The following is an 18,931-nucleotide window of genomic DNA, read 5'->3' on the forward strand; positions in this document are numbered from 1 at the left end:
TTGGCATATTAAAAATTTTTTAAATTACCGTTTAAGTTTTGAAAGAAAGAATATCAGTTTTGGAATCAAACAGACTTAGCTCTGAATCCCAGCTCTGCCCTTAACTACCTCTGTGATCTTGAGCTGACAAATGAGTGCCTTGTAGGATTATTTTAAGGATGAAGTGAATTTTGTATAATTGTCCAACACAACCTCAAAGACTAATAGCAAAGTGTCCCAGGTGGGAAAGACTGAGGTCTATGAGAAAGCTTAGTCCTGCTGGTCAAGAGAATTATATACAGCAGTATTTCCAAAATTGTTTGATCAAGCAGCACCACTTTATTAAAATATTTTTGAACAGTCACCCTTTCTCTCTTTCTATATATTTATCACTTAATAATAATATGCTTATGCTATTGTACTTTTATATATGAAATATATGCAAAATAATTTTAAAAAATTAAATAAAAATAAATGTAAATCATGGGAAAATAAATATGAATAATGGAAAAGATCATTTTCCATTATAATGGAAAACAGATTACCAATCCAGCCTCTTCCTTTTTACAAATAAGGAAATGAAACCCCAACAGGTAAAGTGATCTGGTCACCATTATAGGAAGACAACTCATTCTATGAGGCTTCATGAAAATAGAGGCAAAAACTCCAAACAAAATTTCCACACACCAGAAATTGACACAACATTGCAAACGGATTATAACTCAATAAAATTAAAAAGACAAATTTCACAGATCAAATACAACAATTATAAAAGGGAAAACAACATCATGACCAAGTGAAGTTTATCCCAGAAATGTAAGCTTTAACATTTGAAAATCAATCAATGTAAGTCACCATATTAACAAACTAAAACAGAAAACTAATCCAATCATTTCAATAGATGTAGAAAAAGGACTTGACAAAATCTAATACTCAACAACACAGGAATAACAAGGAACTTCCTCAACCTGATAAAAGAGATTTACCAAAAACTCTTAACTAACATTACATAACGTTAAAAGATCAAATGCCTTCCCCTTAATTTTAGGAACAAGAAACTGATGTTCTCTTTTGCCTCTTCTATTCAACATTGTACTGCTACTTCTAGCGAGTGCAATAAAGCAAGAAAAATAAATCAAAGGAACCTAGTTTGGAAATAAAGAAGTAAAACTGTCTTTATTAACAGATGATGTGACTTTCAATGTGAAAAACCTGTGGAATTTGGGAGTTCGGGATCTGCAGATACTAATGACTATATATAAAACAGATAAACAAAAAGGTCCTACTGTATAGCACAGGGAACTATATTCAATACCCTGTAAAAGCCTATAATTAAAAAGAATATGAACAGGGATATATATGTGTGTGTATATATATTATATATATATAACTGAATCACTATGCTGTACACCAGAAACTAACACAACATTGTAAACTGAATATACTCCAATAAATAAATAAATAAAGATCAGAACTGGAAAAAAAAAAAAAAAACCTGATGGAATGAAAAAGAAAGCTAGTAGGACAAATAGGTGAGTTTAGCAATGTATCAGGTTATAAGACCAATATATAAATATCAATCCTATTTCTATATACTAGCAATATACAATTGGAAATTTAAATTAACAATAATATAATTTATAAAAGCATCAAAAATATGAAATGTTCAGGGATAAATCTGACAGGAGATGTGTAAGACCTGTACCCTAAAAACTATACGTTATTTCTGAGACAAATTAAATCCCAAATGAATGGAGAGATATACCATGTTCATGAGTCAGAAGACTCAAATACTATTCACAAATTTATCTACAGATTGAATGCAACTGCAATCAAAATTCCAACAGGGTTTGTTGTAGAAACTGACAGGCTGATTCCAAAGTTCCAAAGGAAATACAATGACCTAGTATAGCCAAAATAACTTTGAAAGAGAAAAACAAAGTTGGAGGACTAACACTATCTGATTTCAACACTTATTAAAAAGACACAGTAATCAAGAAAGTGTGGTATCAGTGACAAGATAGGCAAATAGATCAATGGAACAGAATAGAAAAAGGCCCATCACATATGGACACTGATTTTCAACAACAGTTCAAATTCACGTCAGTGCAGAAATGATAGATTTTTTTTCAACAAATGGTGCTAAAAAATGCTTATCTACAATATAAACAAACAAATAATACTTCAATTCTTACTTCAAACTACAAACAAAAAATTAACTCAAAGTGGATCGTAGACCTGATTGTAACACCTAAAACTGTAACGCCTCTAGAAGAAAACACAGAAGAAAACTTCTGTGACCTTGGATTAGTCAAAGATTTCTTAGCTGTAATACCAAAAGCATGATCCATAAAAGCAAAAACTGATAAATTAGACTTAATCAAAATTTAAAACTTTTGCTCTTCAAAAGACACTTTTTAAAGGAAATAAAATAAGCCATATACAAATGTAAGATATTTGGCAATCATATATCTGATAAAGGACTTGTATCCAGAATAAATAAAGAACTCTTAAAACAGGAACGAGAAAACAGAAAACTCAAAAAATGTTTGGGAAAAAGACCTGAAATCCCCTCTGGCTTCACCGAAGATTTATGGATGGCAAAGAAGCTCATGAAAACATATTTAACATCATTAATCATTAGGAAAATTCAAACAAAAACTACAATGAAATACTACTACACATCTATTAGAATGGCTAAAATTAAACAGACCAGACCACCAAGTATGGTAAGCACATAGAGGAACCGGAACTCTCAAAGACTCTTCATAAAAATGAAAATGATACAATCACTTTAAAAACAATTTGGGAAGTAAAAAGCTGAACAAACTGAAAAGTCAACATTTCTCCTTAGATCCATCAAAGAAGGGAGGTCACTGGGCAAACCACTGTCCCTCAAATTGGAAAGAGAGATAGACAGGCAGATACAGAGAATCATGACTTATCAGAGCAGAAACCCACAAGCAGTAACCTCTGTGGGAACCAGTAGCAGGGTAGGAAAATCTGAATTGTAATTGATGAATTTCTGGAGGCTCTGTGTGGACAAATCTAAGAGATTAAAAGCTCCATGGGAAGCCAGTCTTCAAGGGAGTCCCATACTTTAGTTGAGTTTTATCTCCAGGAGCTAAACCAGGTTCTCACAGAGAACACAGAAGAAAAATCCCCTGTGGTTTCTGGCAGAGGGGGAAAGTAACCATTTTCAAATACACAAGAGCATTCTATTCTTCTTAATAAGGCTTGCTTTCAAGGGAAACCATTTTGTCGGAGCCTAACCTACTGAGTGTTATCAGAGCCTAACCGACCTGGGAGAAGGGAAATACTCAACTTCAGCCGCCTCTAGCCTTCCATATGTGGGAAAGGAAATATCCAAATCTAGCCCCCTCCAACCATCCTGTCCCACCTAGAGGGGTGGGGAGGAAACTGAAAGGTACTTAAGAAGTTCAAAGCTGAGGGACACAGGCACATTAAAAAGACTGAGCCCTAATCCCAGCGATAGAGAACCCGTCCCTTCCCCCTGCACCTTACCACGACATCACCAAAAGCTTATTTACCAGTTTCTTTTAATCAGTACATCATGTCCGGCTTTCAACAAAAATTTACAAGGCAAAAAATGCATTTTGAAGAGACAGAGCAAGCATCTGAACCAGACTCAGATATGGCAGGGATGTTGTCATCATCAAGCTGTGAATTTAAAACGACTATGATTAACATGCTAAGGGACTTTATTTCTCCTTCACCTCTAAAGTATAGTTTCACAGGATACAGAATTGTAATTTGGTGGGGGTTTTTTTTTCTGACACTTTAAATATTTCACATCACTCTCTTCTTGCTTGCGTGGTTTCTGAGGAGAAGTAGAATGTAATTCTTATCTTTGCTCCTCTACAGGTAAGGTGTTTTTTCCCCCCTCTGACTTCTTTCAAGATTTTTTCTTTATCTTTGGGATATTAGTGTAGTGAGGATGCTTCAGTTCTCAAGAAGTGGGAATGTACTGCATAAGGAAATTGTTGAAAGTATAAAAGATAAGCATTTCAGTTTCTTTTGCAAAGGAGAATCTACAATTTTAATAGTCAAAACTATGCCAAAGAATAAGAAGAAAATGAATGGGTAAGGCATTGTCACTAATTTAATAAGAATTTGAAAAATTCTTAAACTTTTCCATTTCAAAATTATATTTTAAAGCTCTGTATTTTTTAAGTTTAATATAAAATATTCCGGCATATAATAGAAAATTTTCAAATACGCATTATAAGAATTTAAGTAAAATAAACCTTCATGCTTATCCCACAGCATATACAAAATTTAATTTGTGATGAATCATAGACTTAAAAAGTAAATGCTAAAATCATAAAGCTATTAGAGAAAAACAGAAGAAAATATCCTGGTGCCTCTGAGGTAGCCAAAGACATCTTAAACAGATTACAGAAAGCAATAACCTTAAAAGACTGAATTTGGACTTCATCAAAATTTAAAATACATACAGTACTCATCAAAGGACACCACTGAGAAAGTGAATAGGAAAGCCACAGACTGGGAGAAACACATTTGCACAATGTGTATCTGACAAATGATTAGTATCCAGGAAATATGAAGAACTCCTACAACTCAGTAATAATACAACAAAGAACCAATACAAACTGGCAAAAGATTTGAAAAGATACCACAAAAAAAATATACAAATAGCCAATAAGCACATGAAAAAAGTGCTCAACATCATGGGTCATCAGAATAATACAAATTAAACTACAGTGAAACACTACTACATGTCTACCAGATAGCTTAAATTAAAAGAGCCTAATAATGTCAAATGTTGGTAAGGTTGTGAAGCAACTTATACATTGAATGTAAACTGGTATAACCACTTTGGTAAAGGCTCTGGCAGCTTCTTAAAAAACTAAACATATATCTATGTCCTAGCAATTCCATTTATAGTTATGTAACCAAGAGAGAAACATTATGGTCACAAAAATATTTGTACAAGAATGTTCAGAAATTAGAAATAACCCAAGTATACGTCAGCAGGGGAAAGAATAAACAAACTGTAGTAGACTCACACAACGGAATACTACTCAGCAATATAAAGGAGTGAGTTACTGATACATTCAACAATAAATCTCAAAATCATACTTAAGAGAATCTACAAAAGAATACATCTGTATAATTCCATTTAAGTGAAATTCTAGAACAGGAAACAACTATCTACAATGAAGAAAATCTAAAAAGTGGTTGCCTCTTGAATGGGGGATGTGGGCAAGGACTGAATAGGATGGGGTGTGAGGGAACTTTCTGGGGGATGTTAATGTTGTTATGTCTTAATATGGATTTGGGTTATAGAGGTGTATGTGTTTGTCAAAATACATCAAATGTACACCTAAAGTTTGTGCATTTTATTGAATATAAATTTCACATCAAAAGGAAAAAAATGTAAATAAATGATAAGCACACTGAAATATTTAGAGAGAAGTAACTGATTTCTGTGATTTTCTCTGAAATGTAGCAAATTAAGATGGATTACTGGAGATGGATAGAAGGGTGAATGAATGGAGAGATGCATGGTAAAGCAAATATAGTAAAATATTAATGATACAATCTAAGTGGTGGGTATGTGAGTGTTCACTGTTCAGTCCTTTCAAATTTTCCGAATGTTTCAAAATTTTCCTAAAATGTTGAGGGGAAAATAAGTGGGGAAGACTTTGTTGCTAATTTTGATAAGAAAAGTACAAAAACTACTATTCCATCCCAAAGTTAATTTCAAAGCTCTGGAATTTTGTAACATAAATATAAAATATTCTGGCCCATAATGTAAGAATTTTAAGTAAGCACATCAATAACTCTAATCAATAACCAGAGTAGAGCATCAAACTCATACCCTGCTCTATGACTCTTGACTTTTGCTCAGAACATTCTGCCAGCATTTGCCATTAGTTCTTTCTGAAAACTGAAGCAAGAAATAAAAAATGTTCAGTGCTCTTTGTCCAAGCTTTTTGGTTTTATTTGCTTGAGCTTTGTTTTTATCTTTTTAATTTTTTTTTTTTTTTTACAATTGCTCATTGTTTAAAAAAATATCAAAGAATGAGGCAGCTTGGTGTGTAGCCTGCTAGGATTTCTTCAGAGGATACACAATCTTTGAAATATTTATATAAATATACATGCCCATATAACCTTTAGATTTCTGGCATAAATAGGACCATATTATACAGACTTCTGAATTTTGTTTTATCTACAAAACAGCATGACATATATATGGTAGCCATTAGTGCTGTTTATCTAACATCTGGTTTCCCCCTCTCTTCTGAATATATGGGTGGGGCCATGTAACTAGTACTGGACATTGAATTGAGAGTGTAAATGACATGTATTTCCTCCCAGTGGAAAATTTATTGGGCTTGACCCTTCAAAATTCTCTTCTCTTTTTGGTATATTCAAGGTAGTGGCTATTCTGTCAGCTTCAGTCCCTTAGTGGCTACTATGAACAAAGCTCCCCCTGACAACAACAATGGATACACAGAGTAAGCAAGAAACAAACTTTTGTTGATTTAATTCTCTGAGATTTGGGAGTTAGTTGTTAATGCAGCATTACTTGACCAATCCTAACTAATACATTGACCATTTCCCCAGGTATGCATATTTGGTCTGTCTCATTCTTTCTAATGGCTAAATAGTACTGTCTCAAACCAACACAGTAGAATTTATCCAACTATTTCCCTATTGTTGGGTATTTGATTTTCCCCCCCAATTTTTGCTATTACAAAGTTTGCTGCAATAAATACTATATGTATGCACACACATACACACAATCTGTTACAATCCACTTGTCAAGTTTTTCCTGAATAAGTTTCTAAAAGTGCAATGCCTAGGTAAAAGGGTCTAAGCATTAGAGAGATACTGCCAACTGCCCTCCAAAATGCTGAACCAATTTAAATTCCTATCAGTAGAAAGTGAAAGTATCTGTTATCACACGTGCTCATCTGGAGTCAGTTATATTATTCTTTTTAAATGTCATCAATATAATATGTGGAAATTATATTTCATTGTTGTTTCAGCTTGCACAATTATTGGGCTTCTTTTCATAGGTTTAAAGGCTATTTATATGTCTTTGAGAACTGTTTGTTCCTGTCCTTAACCCATTCCTGTCCATTGATTTTAAAGGAGTTTTTCCTAAATCCTTAATGTAAATCCCCTGGTTCTTATACTGGTTGTAAATATTATCTCTCAGTCTGCCCCTTGTTTTTTTTTTTTTATTGATTTATAATCATTTTACAATGTTGTGTCAAATTCCAGTGTAGAGCACAATTTTTCAGTCATACATGAACATACATATATTCATTGAGACATTTTTTTCTCTGTGAGCTACCATAAGATCTTGTGTATCTTTCCCTGTGCTGTACAGTATAATCTTGTTTATCTATTCTACAATTTTGAAATCCCGTCTATCCCTTCCCACCCTCTGTCTGCCCCCTTGGCAACCACAAGTTTGTATTCTGTCTATGAGTCTATTTCTGTTTTGTATTTAAACAACAAAAACAAAGCATAAATACAAAACAGAAATAGACTCACAGACATAGAATGCCCCTTGTCTTTAAAGTTTTTTTTTTTTATCATATTTTTTGCTACAGAGAAATAGGAAATGTCCTGTAGTTAATACAGTCAACTTTTCCTTTATGGTTTCTGGAAACTGTGCCCTATGTACCACAAAATAAAAATGTATTAAATGTTTCCCAATCAATTGTCACTAAAACCTTTATTATTAATCCATTCTTTGCCCACTGATTTGAAAATTTCTCCATACCTTACAATAAAGTTCATAAAAATGAGTCTTTTTATGGGCTCTATATTGTTTCACTGATATTTTAGTTTATTCCTCTATCAGTACATTACAGTGCTTTCAAATATCTATAAATTAAATAAATTCTAGAATCTAGACTTTAATATACTTCCTTTTCAACTCTTTTTTCAATCCCTGATTTTTCCTGAGGGAACCTCACAATCAGTGAGCCAATTTCTCTCCCCTAATCCTCCAAAACAAAACCAAATCTAACAACAGCAGAAACAGACTCACAGACATAGAATACAGACTTGTGGCTGCCGCGGGGAGGGGGGTGGGAAGGGATAAACTGGAAATTTGAGATTTGCAGATACTACTACTATATAGAAAACAGATCAACAAGTTTATATTACATATAGCACAGGGAAATATATTCACTATCTTGTAGTAGCTTATGGTGAAAAAGAATATGAAAATGAATATATGTATATTCATGTACAATTGAAGCATTGTGCTGTACACCAGAAATTGACACAACATTGTAAACTGACTATACCTCAAAAAATAAAATTAAATTAAAAAAAATCCAACAACAGCAACAACAAAAACCCACATTGTAATTCTGATTATAATCTGCTTCAAATCTAGATTAATTTGGGCAGATTAGAACTTTTTAAATAGTGTCTTCCCATTCAGAGATATAATAAAGTCGTAAACTTATATTCGTTTTAGTCTCACACACTTCTTGTCGAAGTTATTCCCAGGTATTTCATAATTTTTGTTGCTATAGTGAATAGTATCCCCCACTGCATAACATTTCCTAACTTTTATTACTAGTATAAAGTAAAACTATTGGTTTTTATGTGGTTTTCTTATATTTAGCTACTTTCCGGAATATTCTTAATAATTCTAACCATTTTTAAAATGAGTCTTTTGAATTTTTAGATACACAATCACATTTGGGTTCTAATTTAAAAATGAGCCTTCAGTTCTATTTTGGGCTATTACACAGTGACTTCTAAATGCCTATTTCCACTACACCAAATAATGGGATTTTATGGCTGGAAGGGACCTTATAATGATCTAATCCAAGGGTTACCTGGTAAAGTTCCTAGTTGGGTATGCAGGTAAAATAAACAGGAAAAGGTATAGACAATAAGGAATTGTAGAGACTGGGGGAAAAATACAGAGAACAGGCACGGTGTGAAGAGAGCAGCTGCCACTCACCACCAACTGATTGTTGACTTGGGGAAATGTAGGCCCAGTTTCTATTTTTCAAGAGGAATCAGAAAGATTTGTATGTTTAAACTCCTAATTTTAAAAACACTAAACAAAAGCCAAACAAACTCCAATTGCCAGCTATCAATCCATGAACTTGAAGCTCATCCAATGCCTCATTTAAGGCAATTTAAACTCAGAAAGTTTAGCGATTGCAAAAGTAGTGGCATACAGAGGAGGACTTTGTATTTTGTTTAGCTGCTTGGGTGGATCAGAACAGTATTTGTAAAGTACTAAAACTAGGCAAGTGGTTTTGCTTGGTTTGGTTACAAACAAGGAGTTTAGTCCCTAATGTTGACATTTTATGCCCCCTGTTTGGCTCATCTTGGCTTGCATTTGTTGTCATGGCAAATGAAATGGTACCTTTTAACTCACCCATCTCTATCTGAGGAAGTTACCACATTATATTCTCCCTCACCCCAACATGGAAGTCAGAGCTCAATTTCCCAGCCTTCTTTGCAGTTAGAAACATGCAGAAGACCCAGGCTCTGCCAGTCAGGGAAGCTTACATGAGACTTTGACTTGGAAGGGATTAACAAGAAAAAACCAGCTAGGTGTAGGCCACATTTGGTGTCAGACGGGTCCAGCTTTCAGGGGTAGCACAGGATACAAGGTTGCCAAAAGTGGTGGTAGCGGTGGTTGTGGAAAAAAATCACGTTCTTGGCAGCAGTGCACACGCAGCGAGTGTGGGCGATGCAGTAGTTTAACAGAGGCCATCTTCTCATCAAACAAGTTCTACAGCCCAGTTCTGGGCACTGCTCCTAGAATTTAGCCTCAAGCTTGTTTCTCCAGCCCTTCCAAGGATACTGTGAACCACCCAGGATCCTTTTAATAAATTCCTTTTCTGCTTAACTAGCCAGAGAGGATTCTGCTCTTTAAAACTAAGCCCTCACCAATGCAAACAACACTATCAAGCAGTGACAGAATCAAATCAAAGATCTCGGTCTTTTTGATTCCCAGGCCAGCACTTTTCCTATGACATCGCGTTATTTATATTTAATGGTTTTAGGAACGTTCAAATGCTTTTTTCCAAAACAGATGCTGAGGCTCGCATCTCAAAGATATGGTATGGACACTGTCAACGTGTCTGTCTGGTTCATGATGAGAGTACATGTTTGAGTGCTTTTGGAATTTGTTTTTGCTTCTGTTCATATACATTCATAGACTCGTGGTTTCTTTAAAAGATATCAGACTTACAATAAAAACACCAAAAACAATGTACATAGAGTTGTTCAAAACAAGATAGAGCAAAACCACATAAAAGGAGAGATAATTGTCTGAGATAAATCAGGATGAGATCATTACAATGTCCTAAGCACTAAATTTACAGTCTTCTTCCTTAAAGTAAAGACAGTAATGGAGTGGATTATATAACCGTTTCCCAACCTTGGTCCACTAAAAACGATGTTTATTTTCCACCTTCATGGACTCCAAGTTTTTAAAGGGTTTCTTCCAACCTCATTTAGTAAAAGAATATTTTCAATGATTTCATCAAAAGTAAACACACAACTTACTGAAATACCAAAAACAGGACATAGATTCCTACCACTATTTTTGGTGACTTTTTCGAACTATTCCAACTGTTGGGATAATGGGTTTTCATTTTCTAGTGTCCACTCTGCACTATAGTGTGCTTCAATAAGAACTTTACACGCATTATCAGATTTATTCATCACAACAGCTCTACGCAGTAGGTATTATTAGCATTCCCATTTTGCAGGTGAAAACACTGCTCGGCAACTTACTCAAGGCCATCAAACTGACAAATGCCAAAGCTGAGATTTGGATGCAAGTCTACAAGTCTAAAATCAGATCTATTTACTGCATTATATACTACCTCTCTCAGGAAGAATTTGAATTTTATAAAAAAGAATTATTTCCTCGAGGCTCTAAATCTTAGAAGGAATGTGTTACATGGATGCTCACAGGAAATCTCCTGACCCTGAAATTGATAATGGGGGTCTGAGGAAGAACTGTGTAATAATCTCCTGCATTCATTGAGGCCTGAGCCACAGGGTGCTGGAGCTATCTGGGAAAGACCCAAGGGTGAACCAGGCATGGGCCCTACCCTCTAAGGTTGTACTCAGGTGGGAAAGAGAGGTGAACACAGAAAACCAAAATACATGCAGGCTACACGGGGCAGGTGTTATCTCTGATGGGAAGGCAGGGGCTCGGGAAGGTGGCCAGAGGGAGGGACTGGCCACGTCTTCCCTGGCATGAGGCTCTCACTGCTGCTGTCAGCTGTGGTTCAGAGTCCAGGGCCCACATCAGGAAGCCTTGCCTCGCCCACGTTCCAAATTGCCCAAAACACTAGCCCTGCTAACCCAGCCCCTGGCTGGTTCCCTGCTGAAATCTGCCCATTAGGTATCGAGGCTCTGAGAAAGGCTCTCTGCACTGTCTTCGATAACAACCAACAGCTCTCTTAGGCCAATGTGACAGACCATGACAAAAGGGTCCCAGAGAAATAGGTCCAGCCTAGAGGCAGAACCAGTGACCCCCACAAGGCAGGAGAAAAACCCTGTCTCATCAAATTGCCTTCTGGTTCCACTTGCCCCTGTACTCCTTTAGGTCAATTTTGAGGCAAATATCTCAGGAAGGCCCACAAGTTAATCATTTATCCATTATCAACCGTGGCATCGTACGTTGAGACAGTTTATTAGCTCCCATCCGCAGGGTTTCCCTGAGAAGAGTTACACATCTCTGAGAAGAAAGGAAATGCCCAGGGCTTGGACCATTGCCCAGAGCAGCAAGCCCGGGCCATGGGTCCCCTGGTACGTACCGAGAGTGCCAGGCATGTGAGCCGGGGAGAGAACCAGGAGCACAGTGGTGAGTGAAGCCCTGAGGCCTACACTGCAGTCCTGCCCCTGCCTGCCCACTCTACTATTTCAATTCACACATTTTAAAAAGGGAACATTTTACAAGTGTATTTCTAAACCTACATTTTAAGAGTTTCAGAATGTCAGCGCCTAGAAGGGGCTTTAGAGACCATTATACGGGCAAAAGAGTGAGGTGCAGGTAGGGGAAGTGAGTTGCCTGAGTCATCTGACTTGCAAGGGTCAAGCTCTCCCTGACTCCCCTATAGTCAGAGACTGATCACCCTTCCCCAGTGCAAGGTAATCAATTATTTACTTGTTTGCTGCAAACTTTAGACATAATGTTCCTTGAGAAATAGGACCATTCATTAAATTATTCAACAAACATCTATTGTACTTGGCAGGCGCCAACTGTGGAGACAGGGAAGTAAACAAATAACTCAACAGGGGCTACCAGTGGGTAATATGTGAAAAGCATTTAGCACGATGTATGGCCCATAGAAAGTACTCGATAAACGGGCACTTTTACAATTCTTTCAGTGAGATGGGAAGAAGGCAAGAGATGTAGGCAAGGGTCAGATCATGACCAAACTCACACGAAACACTGAATGATTGGGAGCTGTCCTAGAGCACAGGAATGACATGATCAGATTTTGGGAAGGTCACTCTGGCACAGCTTTGGAGGATGAAAGGTAAGAAAAGGAGATGAGTTATGCAGTTCTCAGGAGAGTCCAAGGGAACAGAGGAAAAGTTGAATGGCAACAGTGAAGCTGGGGATGAAGAGAGGGAGTTTAAAAAGTGCAATTTTCAGAGGTTGGGAGAGGTCAAGAGAGAGGAAAGAAAAGGCAGACCCTGGCCCAGGCCCTGGGGACAAGTACAGTGGCCTTTACCAAGATAGGATCCCCGGCTGCAACTTTATGGGAGAAGAAAATGAGATCAATTTAGGGAACGTTATTATGGGATGCCCAGACGTCTGAGGGACATCCAAAGGGAGATGTCCCGGAGGAATGTGTATTTCCAGATCTATGCTTCAGGAAAAAGGTCTGAGCCTGAGGAGCTGAATGGAGAACTCAGCTGTCAGCTGACAGCCAAAGCACTGAGGGCTGGATAAAATGCAGCCACTCAACAAATATTTATTAACACCCTCCTATCTGCCAGGCACTGTGAAAAGTGATAAGGCTAAAAAGCAGGAAACGAGGAAGAGAAGGTCCCTGCCCTCAAAGTTAGGTTCTGGTGAGAAGCGTCAGAACATACACACAGAAATAAAAGACAAATATGAAACTGACTATACTTCAATGGAAAAAAAGAAGACAAATATGAGCTAGTAAAGGCTCCAAGCACAGATTTAAATTAGGATGTGGTGTGACAGCAACTGGCTATGTAGTTCCTTTGCCTCTGCCCAGGAAAGAGTATAAGGCACGAAAAAGAAAGCTGAAGACCAGAGCTAGGGACCCACAGCTGTGGGCCAAGCACAGAGGCCCAGTGCCCGACACCGGGCGTATCACATGCACCGGGACATCCTGACTCCTGCTCTACACACTCATCTGGAGAGAAGGACACCACCTCCAAACCAGAAACTCCAAGAAGCATTCTCACATCTCATCATTCCATTCAGCAACTGAGATACGTAGTGAGCCCGGCACTAGATGCCAGGTTGAGGGTGGTGAGCTGGGCCATGGAGGTCCCTGCCCCTCAGAAAGCTCACATTCTAACAGGAAAAGACACAGCCAAGCACACACACACCAAGTCCAGGTATCTAAACAAAGTAACTGTAAGTTGTGCTAGGGCTGTGACAAATATAAACAAGGGGCTGAGTGGTCTACTGTACAGAGAATAGTCAGAAAGGCCCTCTGAGGGAGTGGCATTTATAACGAGTCCCGGAGTTTGCCCTGAGACAGATGGTGGTGTGGGCTCTCTGAGCAGACAGAACTGTGTGTGCACAGGTTCAGAGGAGGGAAAGAGCTGGATGTGTTTGAGAAACTGAGTGACAGCCAGTAAGGTCAGAGGACAGGGCTGCAGGAAAAGAAGGGATCCCACTGGAAATACAGAGCCACAGCCCTCAAGGCTGCAATGACACGTATGGAACTTATTGTAAGAACAATGGCCAGCCACTGAAGGCTTTTTCAAGCTGGGTACAGCCTGATCTGATTTCCACCATAAGGAATTTCTGACCAAGAGAGGGCCTAATTATCAGGAGCTGGTTCTTTCTGAGCATCCGGTCGCCTTCCAATCACACAGTGTGGCCGGCCTTTATTCCGCCTGTGACTAGGGTCAGGCTTCCAGCCGTAGAGCAATCCTTCCTCCTTGGATCTTCTGCCTGGCCTAAGTGCTTCCCCCGAAGCCCCACTAACTCACTAAAGTGTTTCCAACAGGCTTTGCGAGAGTACTGGGAAAACGGACGCTTTTGTAAAAGAACACAAATTAATAAAACGGAACCATTCCCCCATTTCTGATGGAAGTGTCTTTTCTCCTCCACAGCTCTCCACTAGCCCACGGCCTGAGCAATTGTCTTTGCTCTTTACCCTACCTCCATTTGTTTTCCAAACGGCTGTGAACATGTATACTACTCTGAACACTAACAAAGAACCATAAATTCTTATTGATCCCAGAAGCTTGGGCATTCGAAACAATAAAAATATGTCCTCTGAGTGCTGCCCTCAAAAGAGCATTCTGGAGACACAAAAGAGCTTTGTTCAAACAACAAATGAGCTTTGGGGACACTCTGGGCCTAGTGGTGGGCTCAGGTCACCAGGTACTGATGCAGTAGGCGACTTCAGCCACAAAGTCAGACCTCCCTGTCACACTCTCCTGGGCTCACATCTTCATTTCTCAGCCACATCTTGACTGCATCAAGCCGAGTTTCCTATATAGCTTTCAGCCGCTATTGTTTTCAGGAGCTAGAATTCTCAGCCTAAAGAGAAAGTCCTCTTTGTCCTCCATCCATGATTTAATTTACATTCTCCTGAACGCTCCATTCACTTTGTTTTCAGGCTAAGAAGTCTCACAATTGTACCAGAGCCTGAATTTGAATTTCCCTGTGTTTCCGCTGTTTGGAAATTTGCCTCGGTCAGTCACTGGGCGGTCCTAGAGTTCAGCTTAGTCTTAGAAATATTATAAGAAATCATGAATAATGATTTTCTCTATCTACGGTCATATATTTTCCCCTTCATTTCTACACTTTTTTGTCTTTCAAAATACACAGATGTGTGTGAGCGCATATACACAGAGATGCATGTGTATCACCTTTTCTCTGATAACCGGTGAACTTCCCACTGTCTTTTCCAACTGGATCCCATTCCTAGGAAGATGTCCATCCTTTGTTCCTCTGATTTCAGAAGGGTGCTCTTAGCTGCACTGTTTTCAGCCTTTCTCAGCTGGATGCACCCTTTTCAGGCATTCCCATGATTCTTAACACCAATGCATGATTCACAACACAATGATTCACAGCACAATGTGTGTCTCTCTGTTCTCCCCTATGAACTTCTTTTATATGCAAATGTATACAATTTACAAGACATGGGCAAAAGCTGACCATAAAGTAATACGAATGCAGAGAAATGCCAATTTCTAATAAAAAATCTGTAGTAAATCCGTTAAGAAACGCTGGGGAAGAAATCATTCTTTCTGTTCTTTGGACAACCTTGCAAAGAGAGATTACTGCTAGCAGAATATGGCTTACCTGAATGTATTATAATCTACCATCTTCGTGTGCATACAATCCGCAGCTGTAAATACCTGCTTGAGCTCTCTGGATTTTGATTCTTCTTCCTTTACTTTTTGTAGGGCAAGTTCAATGTTGCTGAAAGGAAACTGGAAGGGCGAAAAGAAAGGAAAGATACTTAAGATAGGGAGCCCAATCTTTCTGATGGCCAGCAAAGCAACCTCACACTGTGAACCTGAACTTGGCTGGGTCTATCTTTCCATAGAGACCAACACAGAGAAGACATGACTAGGTTTGCATGACTTCAGCTAAGGCTTTAGGACAACGAGTGACATTAGCACAGAACCAGATCCAAGGGACAATGAGCCACACAAATCAGAAAAGAACTCCCTGTTTCCACCTCAGCCTCCTCCCTTTAACCCCTATATGTTGGGAGATCCTAATGGAGAGAATGGGGACTCAAAGTTGAATAATGGGACCTCCATTTTCTCTAGCTCTTTAGAGTGAGCCCACAGGAACTGCTGGCCACCAGGCGATGCACCGAACAGAGCAAGGCTGGGTGTCAAAGGTCTTACACACACTGCAGGCCCCTTAATGCAACCCTCCAGGCAGCCTCTAGTTCCTCTGTCCTCTACTGTGATTTGGTTTTTGACTCTATAAGAAAACTTATTCAATCCAGTAAAGCATAAGGCTGTAAATAATTACAGCAAAGAGCTAAAAAAGGAGAAGACTAAATAGGAAAATAAAAACATTGAGGGTAACTTAGCATAAAGCTCCCTGTCTTCCACCAGGGGGTTTGGTACCTATTGCAGCCCCCCATTCCCTCCCTTTTTTGCATTTCCTTTCATCTATTTCCATGATAGGATCTCGTAGGTCTTTTGAAAAGACTCCTCAGACTGATACTAACCTTTCTCTGCTTAGAGTGTCCTTGTTAAGGGTGGTTTTAAAATAATGCAGTTTTCACTTGGGATGCTGATACCAGATAACGTCCTACCCTGCTTTTATCTTTCTAAAAGGAGAAAAGCCCTTTGTGTCGTGTGTTGTGTGTGTGTATACATATATACATTTTCTGTTAAAGTACAGGTTTGCCCTGTGTTTGAAAATGGAGCTCTAATTTATAATAGCTATTGTAAATCATACACTGACTGGGTTTGCTATGGGTCATATAGAGCTAAGCACTTAGCACATAATCGCATCAAGTCTTCATAGCAACTCTCTGAAATAGGCACTGTTGTTACTTCCACTTTAAGGAAGAGGAAAGTGAAGCTCAGGGAAGAAACGTGACTAAGGCTCCTCAGCTCATAAGAAGTCCGGTTTCCTAGCCAAGCCTGCTGGTCTCCAGAAATCTAACTGCCCTATTATGGAGCCTCTCACCTGAATTCAGGGCTTTTGAAGAGCTCCCAGGTCATGGTTTTACGCTAACCCAAGTTCCTAACGCTGCTAAATGGAGAGATGGTGTGGTGGCCCCAGAGGGTGCCCAGGGCTGCCATCGAGAGAGACCAGACAGAGAGGAGCGCTGTTAGCTGACAGCCCCCAGCTGCCGTACCTTCGGGATCAGTGCAGCTGAATTTCAGAGATCCTCCAGGGGACACACTCGCCCCAGACTGTTCCCATCCAATTACTGAGCACGGAGGTGGCACTGGAACTGGGCCACTCCTGCCTGACCTGAGACTTCTCTGCTACAGTCTGTCTTCCCATCCTGCCCTCCTTCCTTCCCTCTCCTTTCTCAGGGGTCAGACCTCCATCTCAGTCTCCTCACCCGCTCCTGCTCCCTCTCCCTTTATCCTTCATTCACATTTCCCCCAATACATCTCTTGCGTGTCTAATTGTGTCTTGGTAGCTGCTTCTCAGAGGACCCAAACTGGAACGGGTAATGTGATACACAGAGAGACTGATCTTAGCAACTCACCCCTGAGCATTTTATATATAAATGAAATGGAATTAGCACTGTGTATGTGTATATAGATAGACAGATAGATAGATTAGATTAGATAGATAGATAATTGACACATAAATATAATTTACAAGCAGACTTTTAAAATTGTTTCTAGATAGATTTTTTCAGTATTAGGCAATGGTTCTGTAATATACACGTCTGCACACCGAACTAGTCCACTTAGAATCAAGACTGTCCACGTGTTATTTTTACTGAACAGCACTGCTATAACAGTCTTCTTAGTAACAGTACCCATCTGCCATCTTATTTCAAATGAAAACACTCTTTGAGCTCACTGTTGCCAATTTGTCCCTGAAGTCTCATTTAGGCCTCAGGTGGCTCCTCTTATGTGAAGTTGCAACCCCAGCAACTATCAGGTTCCCTTGGGGTTTCTGTTTGTTCAGGTCTTGGCCTTCTCGGCAGGCCTCTGCCAATTAACTGGGATGGCACAGTGTGTGGCACCAGATTGTCTTCCTTTCCGATAGTTGCTGAATTTCTTTCTGAAAACATTGTCAGCGTCAGCAGAAAACCCAGGAAACTTGATTCAACCCTAGGCCTGCCTCCTGCCTGTGCCTGGCATCCGTGATGCTGGGCGGCGGAGAACCCAGCACGTAAACAGAGTAGACCGGGCCCTGGCCTCTGGGACGCAGGACCTGTGGCCAAGTCGTGCGGATCCATTATTCATACCCACATGTGTGAATGCACAATGTGAATGTAAAACTGGAGGCAAGAGGAAGAAGAAAAGGCCTAGAGCAAGAAAAACACAGACTGCAGAGTGCAGAGACGCAAGTCAAGAATTAATTATACAAAGTGAGTTCACCTTATCCGAATTCTCCTCCATGTACTTTAAGGTGTACTCATCGGCATTGAGCAAAAGAAACATGTAGCCATTCACGTTCACTTTGGCGCCAATATACAACTCCTCAGCCTTGATGTATTCCGACAGTTCACTTTTAAAGACTTCTTGTCCAGGCTTCTTAACACGACTTCTTTTCAAGAACATCCCACCCGTAAACCCTATAGGAAAAGAGACAAATTAATGAGTCGACTCTGTTCTCCAAAGACTCAGACAACTTGCCTTCAGAGTGACTTCAGGCTCAAACACAGACCATACAACTTAGCTATGAACTCACACTGCCTACAGTACTTAAGGGAAGAGTGAGGCAGTGGGTAAAGAAATGTGACTTCCTAGGTGAGTGCGTAAAGAAAAAAAGCGGTGTGCCATTCCAGCCTCTCCTTTCCTCGCTCTACTCCCTTCCCAATCCCAACACTTAAATAAACACTTAGCAAGTACTGGCGATACATCCAGCAGCATCCTGGGAATTGGGACATCAGGAACAGCTTTAGGGCGTGTCCGAACTGTACCAGGTAGAAAATTTCTCACCTGAGCTGATTTCCACCTATTTGACACACGGATGAAATGTAAGATGCCCCATTTCTGGAAAGGACCTTACTTAATTGTTTGAAGATAACTGTGGGAGTTCCTCTCTTTTTTTCTACAG

The 18,931-nt window shown here is 39.2% G+C and overlaps 1 protein-coding gene across 1 annotated transcript in view; it reads right to left on the reverse strand.

Moving 5' to 3' along the window:
• Nucleotides 1-18,931, reverse strand: part of EFHC2 (EF-hand domain containing 2) — a 168,910-nt gene that overhangs the window by 52,914 nt on the left and 97,065 nt on the right. The window contains exons 10-11 of the mRNA XM_045505194.2: nt 18,250-18,446; nt 15,512-15,642 (exon numbers count right to left, since the gene is read on the reverse strand). Coding sequence (XP_045361150.1) covers nt 15,512-15,642; nt 18,250-18,446 — 328 coding nt within the window. The remainder of the gene's footprint in view (nt 1-15,511; nt 15,643-18,249; nt 18,447-18,931) is intronic.

Source organism: Camelus bactrianus, chromosome X (assembly GCF_048773025.1).
Source record: "Camelus bactrianus isolate YW-2024 breed Bactrian camel chromosome X, ASM4877302v1, whole genome shotgun sequence".
Lineage (NCBI taxonomy): Eukaryota > Metazoa > Chordata > Mammalia > Artiodactyla > Camelidae > Camelus > Camelus bactrianus.